Below are 17522 nucleotides of genomic sequence, written 5' to 3'. Positions count from 1 at the left end.
CCCATTAGTGGGATTAGTGTCCTTGTAAAAGGACCCCAGAGAGCTCCCTCACCCTCTGTGCCACGTGAAGACACACCAAGACGTGGGCCCTCGCTAGCCTCCAGAACGGTGAGAAGTAAGTTTCTGTTGTTTCTGAGCCACTCGTCTACAGTATTTTGTGATGGCAGCCCAGCTGGACCAGGACAGCCACAGAAACAAAACACGTGACTTCCAAGCCAAAGGAAAGGGGGAGGGTGAATGAGGGGTTTGGTGCAGAGCTGGGCTGGTAGCCGGCAAAGTGGTGGTGGTGATGGAGGGCGGCTGAGGTGGGCTTGGAGGGGGTGGTGGTGGTGCCGGTGGGGACAGTAGTACAGGGGGCGGTGGGGACGGGGCACGGGGGGCGGTGGGACGGGGCACGGGGGGAGGTGGGACGGGCACAGGGGGGAGGTGGGACGGGGCACGGGGGGAGGTGGGACGGGCACAGGGGGGAGGTGGGACGGGCACGGGGGGCGGTGGGACGGGCCACGGGGGGCGGTGGGACGGGCACGGGGGGCGGTGGGACGGGCACAGGGGGGAGGTGGGACGGGCACAGGGGGGAGGTGGGACGGGCACAGGGGGGAGGTGGGACGGGGCACCGGCAGCGGTGGGGATGGGAGTGTGGGCAGTGCAGGGGGAGGTGGGGTGGTGGCTGGAGCTGACGGGGTGCGGGGCCGAGGAGGGGCAGAGCCCTCCCGAAGACAGGCCGAGGCAGCAGGAGACGGGCGCAGGGAGGGCTGGGCAGCTGGTGCTTCGGGACACTGGTGTGTGTGCTGGGGGCGGGGGATTGGTGTCTGGTTCTGGGGAAGCTGCCCAGGCCGCCCCACCCCTGAGCGCCCCGGGGCTGAGCCGGGCTCAGGGCACCCCCGTGCACAGGTGAGTCAGAGTGGACACGTAACGCCTTCCCAGCAGGCAAGGGCAGGCCTGCCTCTCCTCTGAGGCCACCCTGGCACCCAGCGGGCCCCCCTCCCGGCCAGCTCGAGTTCCCACTTGGCACTTAATTTCCCAGAGCAACGAGGAGCACCTGAGCTCGGCGCCCGAAGCCGTACGCAAGGACCACGCCGGGGGAGAAGGTGGGGACAGCAGGGAGCGCTATCTGTGTCCCGAGGGAAGGGAGGTGGCTGGAGAACAGAGATGTGCAGCCTTAGGCCAAGGACGTCCCGACTGCCCGGCACAGGGCCCCGGAGGGGATGGGAGAGGCCACGGGCCGCAGGACAAGGAGGCCCGACCCGGGCCCAAGACAACCTTCCCCTTCACCGCGCACATAAGGGAACGGAGGCCAGGGGAGGTCACGCAGGACCAGGGACACAGCGGGCAACGGAACCAGGTCTCCTCCTCCCTGAGCTGGGAAGGGGATGAGAAGAACAGGCAGGGGGCAGCGGGCCTCACCTGAAGGGGTCCGTGGGGTCTTGGGCATCACAAACGTCTGCGTGGCCGTGGCAGACACAGCGGCCGCCGATGCTGATGTCCTTGATGCTGTAATAGTACTGTACCCGGGGGCGGAGGGCGGTGAGCGCCAGCCCCCCACCCCCGGCCGCCCGCCCGGCCGGCCCCGCAGCACCCTGGCTGGTGTCTCACCCGGCGAGTGACGGTGGGGTCCCGCAGCGCCTTGCCCATGAGGTGGCCCAGCAGCGTGTTGGTGCGTAGGAAGCGCAGGCGGATGTTGGTAGCTTTGGTGAAGTCACGCAGCAGGGGCGAGTAGGAGAAGTTCATGGCCCCGGGGCGCCCGTTCACCAGGGATACCACAATCTGCACACAGGGCAGAGGGTCAGGCCAGGGTGGGAGCCGCCCCCATCACACTAGCAGGGACCGGCCCCCGGGCCGCCCGGGGGCCCACCTCGCCGTTCTCCAGGGGCACGATCCGAGAGTACTCAGTGGAACAGATGACGTGGTCGTCCCGTGTGATGCGCTCCAGCGTCTGTGGCCCGAACCGTTCGAAGCAGTCCCTCTTGGAGGCTGTGGGGACCGGGCCGGAAGGTAAGGGCGCGGAGCCCCAGGATCGCTCTCAGGTACTGCTGCGCCTCGATGGGCCACCCCGCCAACCCCACAGGGTTTTGTTGAATAAAGAGTGAGGTGCGCGGCTGAGAGAGGAGCCTCCCCAGGAGGGCATGGTTGGGGTGCAGCCTGACCCCCGCCGAGCCCAGGGCCTGGCAATTCTGAACCTGCCCACATCTCGTGGACTGACCCCTCCTGGCCTTGGCCACACCGGCCCCTCTCTCTGCAGAGAACAAATGCCCCCCAATCCCGGACGGCCACCCTCATTCCCGTCCTCGGTGGTCCGTTTCCAACTGCCCTCCAGAGGACTGCCCTACCCCCACTCTTGCCCATGGAGTTTTGGGGGACCCATAACCAAGGTCCACCCAACAGGAGGCTCCCCATCAATGCGATCGGTCATGGAGGCCCTGGACGTGATGGGCTAGGGAGCCGCCACGCCTCCTGACCAGCTCCCCATGTTACTTCAGGAGCTGCCGGACCACGAAGCCGGTCAAGAAGGAGCCAAGAGGTGGCACCAGGGACTCCTGGTCGCACCGGCCCCTGGGCCCAGACGTGCCCAACCTCAGGGACAGGAGCTGCTTGACATGCACCTGCCTTTGGGAACTGACACCCGACACCCCTGACGCGTGCGGGAGCGGGGACCCTGAGAGCACCTGGTGACAGCAGCCCACCCCAGGGGACGCCCCCCGCCAGGAGACTCACACGCAAAGAACTGCCACGGCTGGTAGGTGTGTCCGAAGTCTGTGGACCGCTCCAGCACCCAGAGGTCTGGCCGGGGTGAGTTGGCGAACTTGATGAGCACATAGGCCACGTGGAAGACCTGTGGGGGTGGCGAGGTATTGGCGCCCCCAGGCCCCTCCACTCAGCTCAGGGCCCTGCACACACACCCGGAGCGCTGCCTCACCCTGTAAGGTGGGCTCTCTTTTCCCACGTTGGCCATCTGGGGGTTTGGCCTATGGGGGCCAGCCGGGTCAGGGGGCAGCCCCCCAGCTCACTCAGGCCCTCACCCAGGACACAGAGACAAAGGGTGGGAACCCACTGTTTCTGAATGTCTCCCCTCCTGGGCCTGGAGGTGCCGCCCTCCATCCCTGCCCCAGAGGCACAGGGGTCCTTCAGGCTCTGAGGCCGTAGGGGGGACTGTGGGGGGCTGGGATGGAAGGGGCACGTGGGGGCAGCCTGTCCACAGTGTCTGGGCAGTGAGGCTGCGCTGGCCAAGACAGGAGTTCATTCCACGGTCCCCGAAGGTCTGGTGGCCGGCCTGGGCAGGTGGCCAGATGGTAGCCCAAGCTCCCACATGAGCCTGGCCTCCTCAAACAGCTCGCAGCTCCCAGGAGGGGGGGCCCCTGTCCCAGCCCCACTCTGGTCAGCCCCTCATCATTCTCAGGGCTGACTCAGGACCTGCCCTCTCTCCCTCTGACCAGCCCATGGCCACCGAGGCCCCAGGGACAGGCCCCTGCCCTCATCAGGAGGCCCCAGTGGGTTAGACAGACCAGGGAAAGAGCCCTCTTGGGGCTGGGCCGGGGAGACCCCAGCAGCCCAGGAGCTGGAGGCTGGAGCGTCATGGGGCCCTGGGCATGTCAGGGCAGCACCAGGACGGGGAGGAAGGGTGAAGCTGCCCCTCCAGAGGCCCCGAGAACCCCTCAAGCCCCAGCCCAGACCCACCTGTGCTGTTCTGTCCCTGGTCCCAGCACAACCTCACTCCCAGGGCGTGTTCACGCCTGTCTCTCACCTCTTCCTGACCAGAGGTCAGCATCCCAGGGGATGCCCCTATGTCTTGTGCCCCTGGGAGCTTGCTGGGGTCCTTCCTCTGTCGACTGTCCCCCAGCCCTGCACCTAGCAGGTCTGAGCCTTGGCCCCCAGCCTCATCTGGCACAGCCTCCAGAGGGCACTTTGGACGCCTCCACAGGGAAGCCCTCCTGACTGGCCCATCCATGCTCGCTCAGAGGCGCTGGTTATACAGACACGTGGGGAGGGATAATTAAGGGCCCCTTCCAAGAGGCAGCTGTCCCCCAGAGGCCAGAGGACCCTTCCAGGTTGCAGAGCTGGGCTCTCACTGCCCAAGGTACCCCTCATCCAGCTCCCTGGGGATATAACACATGGCAAGGGGTCCCCACTTCAGCACCCAGACACCCCACCCTGGGCCACAGTTCCCAGGAAAGGGCTCCGGGGCACAGAAGCACCTGCGCAGCCCAGGGCCTCGATGATGAGGCTGGGCCACAGAGACCACTCGGAGGGTGGCCGGTGGAGAGCGCCACCCTCACACCCAGCCATGCACGTCTGCCGCGCCCCTGCACACACAAGTCCGGGGGTGGCGTCCGGGCACCCACCCCAGCCTCAGCCTCCTACGTGATGACCATCGGGGAGTGGTCTGGGGGGAGAGACGGTGGTTTCCAGGCCCTGGGGCTCTGAGGGCCAGCCAGTGCCTCCCCTCCCCCAGGCCTCTGCCCCGGAGCCAAGAGAATAACAAAGCAGGCAGGGCCACTGTCCAAGCGGGACTCTGTGCAGGGTATGTTTGGGCTCCAAGGAGACCCAGGCAGAGAAGGCAGTGGGGCCCGGGACACCCCCAGTTTGCACTGGGAGGGCCAGACGCTCAAGACGAGTGGGAGGGCCCCAGACAAGGGCGGACAGGGCTGGCAGACATGCCCCTTGGAGGCCTGAGATGGGAGTCCCCACCCCAGGCCCCCTCCCAAGGACACCCCCAGGTAGGCAGTGAACCGTGCACCAGCCTCAGGGGTGACATCACGCTCCGGGCCGCCCCCTGTGCCCTCAGCGGGGCCCCACCAGCCCTGGGAGCAGGTCCTCTCTAGCACCTGCTGCCCCAGACCCGCTGGGCTGGGCCCAGAGCATAGGGGCCCCCCAGGACAGGGAAGGGGCCCCTTCAGGGCTGCCCGAGGCCCACAGTCAGCCCCCCATCCCCCATCAACCTGAGGCCGCTGTGGTGATCCCATGAGGGAAGGTGGGCACAGGCTGCTAAGAATGGGGGGTGGAGGGGAGGTCCCAGCCCCTGAGACACGCCCGTTCGGAGTCCTGCCCTTCCCAGAAGGCCTGGTGTTTGCAGAGACAGGCTCAATTCAAGTCAAGAGCCGCCTTTCCCCGGGGTGGTGGGGGGGCACAGGCTTATTTACCCACAGCCAGGCTCGGACGTCATCATCCACTTAGCCCTGCCCATCGAGGGAGGAGCTTCAGTCTCTGGGGGTACACACCCTACACCCAGCCTGGCACCTTGGCTGACCCTCAGGTGCTCCAGGGAGCCCCGGGAGGACCTCAAACGGCCCCTATGCCAGGAGGGGTCTTCGTGAGGAAGGGCGGGGGGAGAAGGGCAGGGAGTGGCCGGGGGCTGGGTGTGTGTAAGATGCCCACAGGCCGTTCTTGGGGGGTGGCCAGCAGCTTGGCCCCCACCAAAGGCCCTAAGGAAATTAAAGGTTCCCGCCAAGCCCCCCTGGGACCCACCCCCGCCTTTCCCTGAGCGAGGCCACCAGGCTGCACCCTCTGCCGGCCGGCTCCGTCCCTCCCCCAGGTCCTCGGCTGGCCGCATTTTTCCCAGCTGAGAGCACTTGCACAAATATTGATTCCAACGCACTGATCAGGCAGGACCAGGGCAGCGTGGAAGCGTCCGCCCCGGTGCACAGCACCCTGGGACATGCTTAAAGAAAGACCCCTGCCTCCATCTGTCTGCCACCTCGCCTATCACACAGGGGCCCTTGACGGCTGTCCCCAAGGCCCTGGGCTGGAGGAGAGGCAGCCATGCACCCAGCATTCCCCATCTGTCCCCAAATGGTTCCGGCTGCCAGGACCCCACAGCTGCCCTGGACAGGACCTGGGAGCACGAGCAGACCCCTGGCCTCCCTGGACTCAGGCCCCCGCACCGCCCCCCGCCACGGCCCGCCTGCTCAGCCCCACTGCCAACTGGGGCTGACCTTTCCCGCTGCTACAAAGTTCTGTGCAGAAGGAAAAAAATGTCTTTTAAAGCAAAAGCCAAACAAAAGCCTCCCGAGTTATTTTTAAAAATCTGGCTATTTTGGGGGCAGGCACGTCTCCAGCACAGCAGCCGGACCTGCCTCTCGGCCAGCGCACCCCCGGCCCCCACGCCCAGCCTGAGCACAGAGGGTCAGGGCTCCCCAGGAGGGGACATGCCCCGGTGACCACTGCCTGAGGGGGGCCGGGGCCAGGGCAGGAGGCCCGGGGTGGGTTCCAGGCTTCAGTGGCTGTGTGGCCCCAGCTGTCACTTCCCCTCCTGGGACGTGGGGCAGTAGGAAGAAAAACACAGCAGAGGTATGGGCCGGGACCCAGCTCAAGAGCCCGAAGCAGGCAGACACCACCTACCCCTGGAAATGGGCAAGCAGGAGTTGGCAGCCCCCTGGCAGGGAAGCTGCAGGGGTGGGGTGGGGGGTGTGTGTGCACGCAGGGCTGGGGTCTGGACGACATGGGGAGGGCTAAACAAGAACATCACTCCCACAGACCCCAGCGGGGGTCTCTGGGGCCCCCAGGGATGGGAAGGGGAGCAGAGGGGGAGAGCTGGTCAGCGACCTCTTGGGCTGAGGGACCCACATCACCAAGGGCAGGGCCGTGGCTGGCACACGCCCCCTCTGCCCCAGCCGATCTCAGGGCCGGGAAGACCCAGGCCGGCCCTCGTGCCCCTGTCCTGGGGGCAGTGGGGGGAAGGGAGGGAGCCTGCCCCCCCCCCACGCACTGGGCTGGGCGGCGTGAATCACCGGGCAGTCTGTGACTCAGCCCTGGCCCCACAGGAAGCGAGGCCCCATGCCGATTCCCGGGATGGGCCAGGGTCCCAGGCTGTGGCCGGGCAGAGGCAGGAAGCCCCTCCTAGACCAGGCGTCCGGGTTCCCCTTGGAGTGAGCACTGGGGCACCCAGACCTCCTGGATCCCCCCCCACCCCAGACTGTCAGAGCCCACCCTCAGGGCCCCGCACCCCCAGCCTGCCCACCCTCCCAGCAGAGACCCATCAGGAAACACAGATAACAGTGAAGACAGATGGCAGAGCAGGGCCGGCGGGCCAGGGCAGGCGTGTCTCCTCGAGCCCCCAGCTGGGTAAATAAGCATGGACATCCACACAACAGGATCGGGAGCCTGAAAACAGAGCCAGGAGGGGCAGGGCACGGAAAGCCATGGCCCCAGGAGAGAGAACACGGACACACAGAGAACGCAGGGCGGCTTCAGTGCTCTGCTGGTCGGGGCGCCCGCCGCACAGGTGTGCAGAGCAGTGGGGGAGACCTTCGGGGAATGGGGGGTGGAAGGACCCGACAGGTGTGCGGACTCCACCAGCAGGAGCGGAGGGCGGATGTCCCGCACGGCGCGGCACCTCGCCAGCGCTGGGCCTGGGGCTATTCCAGGACCCCCACCGCCAGGGCCCGTCTCGGGTCCCCGGCCCAGAGCTCCCTGCCGCGTCCCCTCCTCCCTGAAGCCTGGCCCGGGTCAGGCCAGATGGTCAACCGTTGGCCACAGGAAGTAGAGTTTATCCCCGGGGAGCCCCCAAACCTAAACAGTTTAGTCTTGGTGACTGGTATTGCTGGAGACCAACACGTGTGGTTTGTTTAAACACAGAGAACAGGAGGCTTTGGGGGCCGCCAGGGTCTCGGGGGGGGACATAGGAGGTGGCGGGGAGGTGCGTGTGTCCAGTGTGAGTAGAGATGAGTGTGCCCGGACAGCCGCAGGCAAGCGCGTCAGTGATGAGATGCGCAGGGTTGGCGACAAATGGCCCCGAGGCCTGAGCGTGGGCGGCCCCTCTGGCGCCATGTCCTCTGAGCAAAGGGTCCTGCTCACTCTCATGAGGAGAGGCAGGGCCCATACTGGAGAAGGGCGCGTCAACCGCAGGGATGCCACCAGGATCCGCCAGTGTCCTCCCCCAGGGAGTTCAGCTCAAGGGCCCGTGTCCGGTCCAGCCCCCGCACCTGTCCTGGCTGTGGGGCTCCATAGCCAAAGCCTGGCCAGCCTTGGCCATACTTCCTGCCACTTCCCTTGAACAACCCCGCTGACACCCCCAGGGTGCTTGGCCACATGGCCAAGCGCCCAGCCGGGCCAGCAAGCCAGGCCAGTGGGAGCAGGGGGCCTGCCCAGGGAGCCCTGAGCTGGCTGGCCTCTGAGGGCAAGCTGCCCAAACCTGGGGCGGGCAGGGCAGAGCTGCCGGGGACCCGAACAGCCAAAGCAGCCAGTGTGTTCTGGGGCCCTTGCCGAGGCACAAGGCCCACACACAGGAGCTCTCCTCCCCATAGTCAGAGACGGAACAGCCCAGAGGGCACAGCCCATATGGCTGGGCTGTGACCAAGCCCAGCATCTCCTCTGGAGACCAGCACCACACTGGCTCAGTTTCCCCAAGCGCCAGGGAGGGCTCACTGCCAATGGTCAGTAGCTGTGACAAAGCTCTGCTCCTCAGTCCCCTGTCTGGTGGGTGGTGGCAGCTGGTGCCCTCCCTGTCCCCCACTGTCCCCCAGGGAGGGCACAGCCTCCGGACCCTGGCATTTCTAGTCCTCAACGCTTTTGGCCTCGCAGCCAACCACCCCAGCCTATACCCCGACGCTGGACCCCGGCCCCCCTCTGCACCGGTACCCCTGCCGTACCCTTCCTCGTGGCCTCACAGGGCTGAGACACGGGCTGACCTGCCCCATCACCGGTAAGAACACAGCTGGGAAGGGTGAGCGTTCCCCACCTGAAGCCAGATCTGGGCAGTGTGGCTGCAGTGGGCAGGGAAAGGAGGGGATTGCTGGGGGGAGTCCCTCCTCCATGGCAGGCCCCAGAGGGCTGTCTGGAAAGGGAGGGGTCTCTCCCCACAGCAAGCCCCAGCGATCTCTGCCTAGCTCCTTGAGACCCCATGGCAGAGCCCCCAATGGGGGCAGGGCACCTGAGCCAGTACTTAGCCTGCGGTGCAGCCTGAGCCAGGCTGTCAGAAACAATACCCACCCTGCCCTGGGCACAGGTGAGGGGGAGCCTCAGGCTGGTGGGAGGCTGGGAGGACCCCCAGGCAGGCCACTGGGACTCGGGAAACCACCAGAGGGGGAGCCCTCCTGCATCCCTCCGGAGGAGACCCACTTCTGAGGCTGGTGCCCAGGAATGTCAGACCAACAGCTTGATTCTCTCAGGTCTGAGGGTTCCCGGAGGCCAAGGTCCACCAGGCGAGCAGGACAGGGAGCCAAGGCCTGGGCCTCCCCGTGCCCTTCCCAGCCAGGACTTTACTCATGGAACCTCAGTTTCTCCATCTGCCAAATGGGAAGGAAGAGGGTCCCACTGTCCCCGCCTACTGCAAGATGGGAAAGACCACCAGGGGATGAGATCAGGGCAGGCTCACGGAAGCCCGTGGGGCTCCCACGCCCCCAGACAAACACCGCAGGGATCACGCCCCACCAGCTCCGTGCTCCACCACCAGGCATGCAGCCCACCTGCCCCCTTTCTCAGTTCTCCCGGGGGGCAGGAAGGCCTCCTGATGCCCAGTGCCAGCCGCCTCCTCCCCCTTCCCAGGGTATCCGCTCCAGGTCCCAGAACAAAGGCTGCTGACAGCCCGCCACAGGGGGTGTGCCCAGACCCATGGCCCGCGCAGCCTGGCTTCCTCACGGAAGCCCAGCCCCACCCCAGGGCCCAGGCCGCCAAGGACGGCCTAGTCCCAAAGTGGGAAAACCCGGTACGCAGCCAGGACCCCTTGGGCCATGCTAGCTTGGCCAGGCTGCTCTGGTTCAGCCTGTCACCCCATCTGCGCCAGAGAGTGGGCTCAGAGGGTCCTGCCCTGGGGACATCCTCAGGACCTCCCCAGAGAAGGGGCTCTTAAGGGCTCAGACCCCAGGTCACCACGAGGGCCACGTTCGAGGCCCCCAGACACGTCCCCTGGTGCTCCAGCCCCTGCAGGCTCTACCCTCCAGAACGGGTATTCCTTCTACCCTACGTGGGGCTCCCCTGGCCCCCAATGGGGTGCCAATGGCAAGGCCTGGCTTCCATCCCCAACCTGAGGAAGCCGGGGCACCCCGCCAAGGGACCCAGTTGCTGCTCTGGGGCTCAGGGAGGAATGAGCTCCAAGAGAGTGGTGGTGAATGTGGGAATTTCCTCTGGGATCACATCTCCGCGGGGAAACATGCCCAAGAAAGAGATTTCTCTCACCCATAACGCTAGAAACCGGTGGGGCGCCGGGGTGGCTCAGTCGTTAAGCGTCTGCCTTCGGCTCAGGTCATGATCTCAGGGTCCTGGGATCGGAGCCCCACATGGGGCTCCTTGCTCGCCTTGGGCTCCTTGCTCCTTGCTCCGCGGGAAGCCTGCCTATCCCTCTGCCCCTCCCCCTGCTTGTGTCCCCTCTCTTGCTGTGTCTCTGTCTGTCAAATAAATAAATAGTATCTTAAAAAGAAAAAAAAAATAAAAGCTAGAAACCAGGTCCATGTGTGCTGCCAGGTAGCGGGCAGTCCGTGTCCTCCCCCTCCCCCTCCAAGCTGCCAGCCCCTCGTCAGACCAAGACTGGGACTTGGGTGGATTCACCTGGGTTCACCTGCGGGCAGTAGAGGGGGGGGAGTGGGGAAGGGGCGGGTGGAACTGGGTCAGAGGGAGGGTGGGTAGGTGGAGAAAAGGAAGGAAGGGTGGCGGAGGGAGAGAGAGCAGCACAGCTCTGTGGATGGGCGAGTCCCTCTCCCTGCAAACGGAGCTGGAAAGGACCCGTCTCCCCTGCGTCATTTCACAGGTGGGGAAACTGAGGCTTAGAGAGTCAGGATATGCAGTGACACCCTCTCGCTGACCTGGAGCCACCAGTGCACAAAGCAAATGTACCGCCAGCCACCTCAACCCCGGCCCGTTTCACAGATGTGGAGCCCAGGGGCCACGGAGCCCCAAGCGGGCAGAGCCGCGGGGTGTGGGGTGGAGCGCCGTCCGAGCCCCTGCTCAGCCCCACTCACTGCACCCCGGGGGGCCTCGTGCCCCCCTGCTCGGCGGCCACCCTGCACCCGGCTAGGGGCCCTCCCCCCAGGTCTGTCCCACACAGGAGGAGGGGAGGCAGGAAGAACCCTCTAGCTCAGCACACGGTCCCTCCCACGGGCCCCCCAGGGCTTCTGAAGTCCCTCCCAGACTCCCTCCAGGGCACAGGAGAGCACCGATGTGATGGGAACCCAGTGAGCCGAAGGGAAGTGGACCAGCCCGGGGGACGCCGAGGCAGGGAGCCCGTTTGGGGGAGCCCCCTCCCCAGTGGGCCCCACCCCCAGCCCAGCTCCTTCCCCCTGCACGGGGCTACTTCTCCCTAGGGCACAACAGCTAATGTGGCCGGTTGGGACCTGAATCCACTCCCCTCACTGCCCACCTCCCCCTGGGCCAGGCCTGCAGGCCTCCAGGCTGGGGGCACGAGGAACCCCAACAGAGCACCCCAACTCTGCCCCCGGGCCCGACCTCCAACCACTTCCCCACCTCTCTGACATCGTCAGGGTGACAGTGGGACGGGGTTCGGCAAGGAGCAGACACCCACCAGGTCGCACCCCAGGACGGTGGCAAGCCAGCCACCGTGAACAGGTAGGGTTCCGCAGGGTCCACCCTGTCGCCGGGACCCCGGGCAGGCCCAGTGGTTGGTCACTTCCAGGCTCAGCCCCCTCTACCCGCCCCACCACAGCCCCAGTGGCAACAGGACTGCTGGCCCTTCTCACAGGCGGGTCACCGAGGCCTGGCAAAGTCCCCCACGGAGCAGGACAGAGCCTGTGGGAGCCCGACCCCACCCAGATCCCACAGGTGGGGCTCATCAGTCCCTGAGAAATGCCTGCCACCCTGCCCCCTGCGCCGGGGCTTCAAAGGCCAAGGAGAGCACAGAGCTGTGGCCCGAGCAGGCGCACCTGACCCCAAGGTGGCCTCCACAGCACAGGTATGCCAGGAATGTCCACCCCAGCGCCTCCCCCACCGTCCGGGCCCCTCCCACAGCCGCCAGGCAGCGCCAGGCTCCAGGCGAAGGAATTCCTCCAAGTAAACACCAGGGCCTCCCAGCATCTGGGCTGGCCTCCAAGCTGTCCCCTGACCCTAACTGTGACCTCTGGGAAGCCCCCTCCCGTCCTCCTCTCCCCCTGCGTGCTGCAGGGGTGCTGACGGAACACACAGAAGGTGCCCACGGCCACGCCTCTGTCCGCGCCCGGCCTGCCACCCGCTGCAGACGACCCTACCTGGCCCAGGTCCAGGGTGACGTTGACCTCATTGTACTCCAGTCCCCGGGACAGCGGCGGGCTCTGCCACCAGCGCTCCGTGCCGTCGATGGCGTTGCTCACGGGATGCGCCCTGTTGCTGTTGGCGGCTGTGCAGATGTCGCAGTACTGGCCCTGTGGGGGAGGGCACGGTCAGATGGCCGAGGGGGGCTTGCGCCCCGCCCCTCCAGTCACCCTCCGGCCCTCCACACCCGCAACCTGCCGACCCTCACCTGCCATTCCCCGTTCGCTCAGCAAGCACGTACTGAGTGCCTACTGCGTTCTGGGCTTGGGGGTTCGGCTCCCGGAAGAGATGGTCACACCCCTCACGGAGGAAACAGGAGGGCGGGGAAGAAGGGCACCCTCTTTAGGTGGGAAAATCCCTGTGGGCCTCTCTGAGGAGGTGGTGTCTGAGGCCTACACTGCAAGTGGAGGGTGCGCTCCAGACAGAGGGGTGACCCATGCGGGACCTGGGGCCAGGAGGAAGCGGGCAGCACGGGACACAAAGTCCAATGGAGCTGGAGCCGAGGGGGAAAGAGCCGGTCTCTCGGGGGGGGGGGGTAGTCACAGTCCCCGGACAAAAGGCCCGGGAGCAACAGGCGGGGAGGGGTCCGGGTGGCCAAACCCCTCCCCAGCTCCTCGGGCCCCTCCCGCACAACCCTCCTGTCAGGCTCTCACCCAGAGCCTGGATTAGGGTCTCCAGAGAGACGGAATTAAGCCATTCCAGGGGCCTGCGGGGAGAGGCCCCAGAGTGGAGGTGTGTGGGCAGCCGCTAGGCAAGGCCTGGACTTCCTGGCTCTGCTGCTTCCGAGCCCTGGGACCAGGCCAAGCCACGGCACCATGAACCTCAGTGTCCCCATCCGAGGAATGGGGATGGCACCTGCCTTGGCCACGGCAAGATTAACGGATCCCACGTGGGGCCTGGCGGCGGCTTCTGTCCCGATCCAACCACCTGCTAGGGGCCTGTCCTCTGGGGGCACAGAGGCGTCCCTGTCAGGGAGGAGCAGGTGCTGGGAGCATGGGGGGCAGGGGGGCAGAGCTGGGTGCTGGCCACTGGCTGAGGGCAGGCCCAACCCCCCCCCCCCCCCGGAGGAAACCAGACCTGCCATCCCTCGGCACACAAAGGCAGCCCTCTGGGACTTGGCATCAATTGAGGCCCCAGAGGCTGTGTCTGGGAAATGTGGCTGCCCCACCCCTCCCAACCTCCCAGGGGGCCAGACCTTGTCCTAGGAGTTGGAGGTGGGAGCGTGGGAGATCCCTTGCTCCCCCACTCCCAGGCCTGGCAGCCACAGAAAGCCCCCAAGCCTCACAAACGCGGGTCTGCCCCACGCTTCCGCTGTGTGCTTGGGCTGGTGAGACCCAATGCACCGGACATGGACACACCTTGTGCTAGGTGCTCCGGGTCGCCCTGTCTCAGACCTTGTTCCAGCCAGTGGGCCCTGGACTCTCATGACTTGTCCTGTCTCAGCTCACATGTCACCTCCTCTGCAGGGGCCCCAGAGCTCCAGACCACCCAAGCAGCTAACCTGCTGACCCCCATGCATGCATCGCCCTGCTTTCTTTATCCTATCACAGAGACCTGAAATTCTCTGGCTACTAGTGATCTTCTGTTTACTGCCCCCACCCAGGGCCCAGAGCTCGGGGGGGGGGGGGGACAACTGCCTCACTCTTTACTGTACCTCTGAGCCCACCCCCAGGGCTGCCATACCTAGGGACTGGAGCAGTAGGGGACACTCAGAAAAGTTCTACCACCTAGCTCAAATGGGGACCCCCAAACTAGAAGCCAGGGCTCTGGCTCCCAGTACCGGTGGGAGCTCCCAGTGGGTAAACAGAGGAGGGGGCCCAAGGGATCACTGAAAGCTCCACAAACATAGGTGTAAGGCATCAGGGGCCTGGCAGGGCCGAGGGTGGTAGGGGGCCTTCTTAGAGGAGGTGGGCAGGACCACCTGGCTGGGTTGGTGTAGGCCTTCCAAAAAAGGCTGCCTGTGGTCAGACGCCCCCCACCCCAAGCCCAGGAGGAAGCTGGGTCAAGGGGGCCCAGGAAAGTTTCTGCTCAGGCCCACCCAGAGAGTCAAACAGAGGTGATTCTAGTCTCCACAAAAGGCTACAGTGGGCGCCTCTCGGTGATACAGGCCTCCCCAGCCGGCCTGTCTGCCTGGCTTTGGCTCACAGTGGACAGTGCTGGGGAAACGAGGCTCCCTCCACCCTCTGCTGCAGAGGGTCCTGCCAGGAACACAGTGAGGAAATAGGGAGCAACGATAAGGACGTCCCCTCCCCGTGAGTCACCATGCCGGCAGCTGAGCCCCCGACTTCCCCTGTGGGGCCCAGGGCCAACCCGGAATTCCTGCAATGCCCACCTGAGGCCACAGGGCTGGAATGCCCCCGTTGCCCTCTGCCTGCTCCAGCTGCCTCCAGGCCCACCTCGCCCAGACACCGGCAGGCCTCCGTCTGTCTCCTCCAGGGGCCCTGGGAGCTGCCAGCCCCCACGCTCGGGCCCCACATCCTGCGACCCAACGCCCATGCTAGCCCAAGACTGAGCTCTTAGGACAGAGAGAAGGTGGTTGTCACCTGCCCCCAGCAGCTCGGCTCCAGATGGGGCCTGTAGGCAAGGCCCTCTCACCAGCCCATTCGAAGGCCAAGGCAGCTAGAGGAGAGGACAGAGGCACTGGCCAGGCCAGGGATTCAGCCAAGGCCACAGGGCTGTGCAGCTTGCATCCCTCGGGCCAAGGGGTCTTCCTAGCATACCGGCAGCCTCAGACCAGGGGTGCTCCAGACGCTCAAAGGGAAGCTTCTGCCTCTCTCCTGCCAGACCTTGTGGGGTCTGAGCTGTGCGGGCAGGGCCGCCAGGGCTCACTCGGGGTCGACTCCCTCCCACATGACACCATGTGTGTCGGCCTCGCTACGTAACCGATGGCTTCCCAGGCTCCTCAGGCCACGCTCCCAACCTCAGGTGAAGCGGCTCTCATGCCCATTTTGCAGAGGAGGAGCCTGAGGCCCAGGGGGAGAAAGCGCACGGCTACGGAGAAGCAGAGGAAAGGGGCTCTGCCCGGGTCCCCAGACTCTCCTTTAAGCACAGTAAGGGAGCAACAAAGACCAGGGATCGGGTAGCTGCAAGGACTTCCGGGGGGACCCAGATGCGCCGGGAACAGGGGCATCGAGCGCTCAGCCGGGCCCTCTGGGACAGCTCTGGACACCCCCACACAAGCTCCTTCCTGCCACCCAGCCCCTGTGCACATTAACCAGATGCGCCAAGGGCCTGTGGCAGGGATGGGTTCTCACCGCTGGACCGCGCCAGATCCCGGCCTGGCTGTGGGGCTTTCAGCAGGTGGCCACGGTACAGCTCTCCGGGCCTCAGTTTCCCTATCTGAAATGTGTTCTTGACCCCCCTCTATCAGCCATACTGGGCACAAGGGAGAGCACACAGGTGAGCCCAGGAGCCCAAGGGAGGTGAGCTTCCATGGCAGGATGGCTCTGTGACACCAGCGCCCCCTCTCAGCTCCCCCCTCCAGGGGAGGGCCTAGGGCAGTGCTGGGGGGGGGGCCCAGCTGAGGCTCCTCCATTCATCACCCACCCAGGCTAATCCACCTCTAACTGCCCTCCTCCCCTCCCCCTGCCTCTTCCACCAGGACTGTGGTGACTCAGGTTACAACCGCCTTGGGGCCCCCACTCTCCCTAAGGTTCAGCAGGGGTAGGAAGACCAGCCTACTATGGAGTGTCAAGGAGCCCCTGGAGCAGACCCTATCCCCCTCCAAGGGTGGCCAAGCGACCTCACAAGATCCTCAACCTAAGTCCAGAGAGTCTTCGCAGCCCTGCCTTCTTGGTCAGGTGTCCGTGCCAGTTGGTGCCACCGAACCCGCTCCCCACCCACAGACTTATGGCTTAGTGGGCCTGCCTCCGGAGGGTTTTGGGGGTTGAAACCCCATCTCCGCAGGGAGACTGAAGCCGACAGACCCACCACCTGCAGCACAGAGATGCCGTCCAGGGTTTGCATCGGTGTTCCCAACCCCAGTTAAAAATACCATTGTTTGCCCCCCACATACACACACACAGCCCTTGACGGTCCCACCGTGTCCCCAGATCCCCAGAGGGAACGACTTCCACCTTCTGCTACCGGCAATGAGAGCCTCCAGTGTCTGGCCCCAAACCCTAGGAACCTATTCCCATCCCCGCCGGCAGGTTCCAGCCTGTCCCGGGGAAAGGCAGAGCGGGTCCGCCCCCTCCCCACGGGCAGCGGCGGTGGAGGCCAAGTCCCGCCCTCGCCGGCATCCCGGGACTCAGGGCCGCCAGGGACTGGGCACCAGCCCCCCTCCCGCCCTGCCACCGCCGCCCGGGACGCGCACTTCTCCGGCCGAGCCTGAAAGGCCGAGCTGGGGTCCTTTCCGTTTCCCGAAATGCGGAACCAGGGCGACGGGACGGATCGCGCGGGCTTCGCTCCGTACCTGGGCGCTCCCAGGCAAGTCCGTCCCTGGCGCCCGCGTCCCCGCGACGGCGTCCTCGCCACCCCGCCCGCCTCGCGGCCACCAGTCCCGGCCCGCGCTCACCTGGATGGTCTGGTTGGGGTCCCCGCCCGCCACAGGGCCCCCCACCAGCTTGCAGTAGAGGTCCTCGGTGGGGCGCGGGGCGCCGCGCGCCGGGGCCTCCTCGCCGCAGGTGGCCGAGGCGGCGATGCGGGCGCCCTCGGCCAGGTTGAAGTAGGGCGGGTGCAGGCTGAAGCCGCTGTCCGCCGACTCCCGCGCCCGCGCCGCGCCCAGCAGCGCCAGGCAGACCAGGAGCAGCCGCCCCGCCGCGCGCCGTGCGCTCCCCACGCTCCCCACGCTCCCCGCGCGGAGCCGCGCGCCCAGCTTCGCCATCTTCCAGCTCCGGGGACCACGGCGCCGCGGGAGCCGGGCGGGAGTGCGGCGGCGGCCGGCCGGCTCGCCCCGCCTGCGAACGTCAGGCCCCGCCCCGGCCCGCCCGGGCGCCCGAGCCCCGCGCCCCGGGGAGGGGGAGGGGGCGGGGCGGCCGGTGGCCTTAACCCTTCGGCCCCCGGCCCCCGCCGGCCTCCCGGAAGGGGCACCTGCTGGCCTCGGGCCAGGCGTGGGAACGCGGCCCGACTGCGACCCCCCAGGGCGTGGCTCCTGGTCCCGAGCGGCGCCCCCGGTCCCGGGCGCCCGGGCCGCTCTTCCCAGCCTGGCGGCTCAGCTCTTTGTTTCCCTAACTTTGGGCACCTCTTGGCGGCCGAGCGCCCCCGGCGGCTCGGGGACAGGCGCTGCGGCGAAAAGTCAGGCAGGCTTGTCTGGCGGCCAGGCTGACCGTCTGCCTCACCAACAGCCCAGCCCGTTCCCACCCCGCCGCCCCAGAACCGGCTCAGTGTCCAGAGCGACTGCCCCACTGGAGCCT

At 66.5% G+C, this 17522-nt stretch overlaps 1 protein-coding gene across 1 annotated transcript in view; it reads right to left on the bottom strand.

Moving 5' to 3' along the window:
- The window catches only part of LAMA5 (laminin subunit alpha 5), a 49488-nt gene extending 32465 nt beyond the window's left edge, over positions 1-17023 (bottom strand). The window contains exons 1-6 of the mRNA XM_025865021.2: positions 16685-17023; positions 12126-12278; positions 2713-2830; positions 1853-1971; positions 1594-1764; positions 1405-1502 (exon numbers count right to left, since the gene is read on the bottom strand). Coding sequence (XP_025720806.1) covers positions 1405-1502; positions 1594-1764; positions 1853-1971; positions 2713-2830; positions 12126-12278; positions 16685-16993 — 968 coding nt within the window. The 5' untranslated portion in view covers positions 16994-17023. The remainder of the gene's footprint in view (positions 1-1404; positions 1503-1593; positions 1765-1852; positions 1972-2712; positions 2831-12125; positions 12279-16684) is intronic.
- Positions 17024-17522: the final 499 nt, after the last annotated feature.

This window comes from Callorhinus ursinus, unplaced genomic scaffold (genome assembly GCF_003265705.2).
Source record: "Callorhinus ursinus isolate GAN/ISIS: 27379988/994484 unplaced genomic scaffold, GSC_fseal_2.0 scaffold89, whole genome shotgun sequence".
NCBI classification, from domain to species: domain Eukaryota; kingdom Metazoa; phylum Chordata; class Mammalia; order Carnivora; family Otariidae; genus Callorhinus; species Callorhinus ursinus.
The sequence above is the reverse complement of the archived record's forward strand: the minus strand, read 5'-3'. Positions and strand labels throughout refer to the sequence as shown.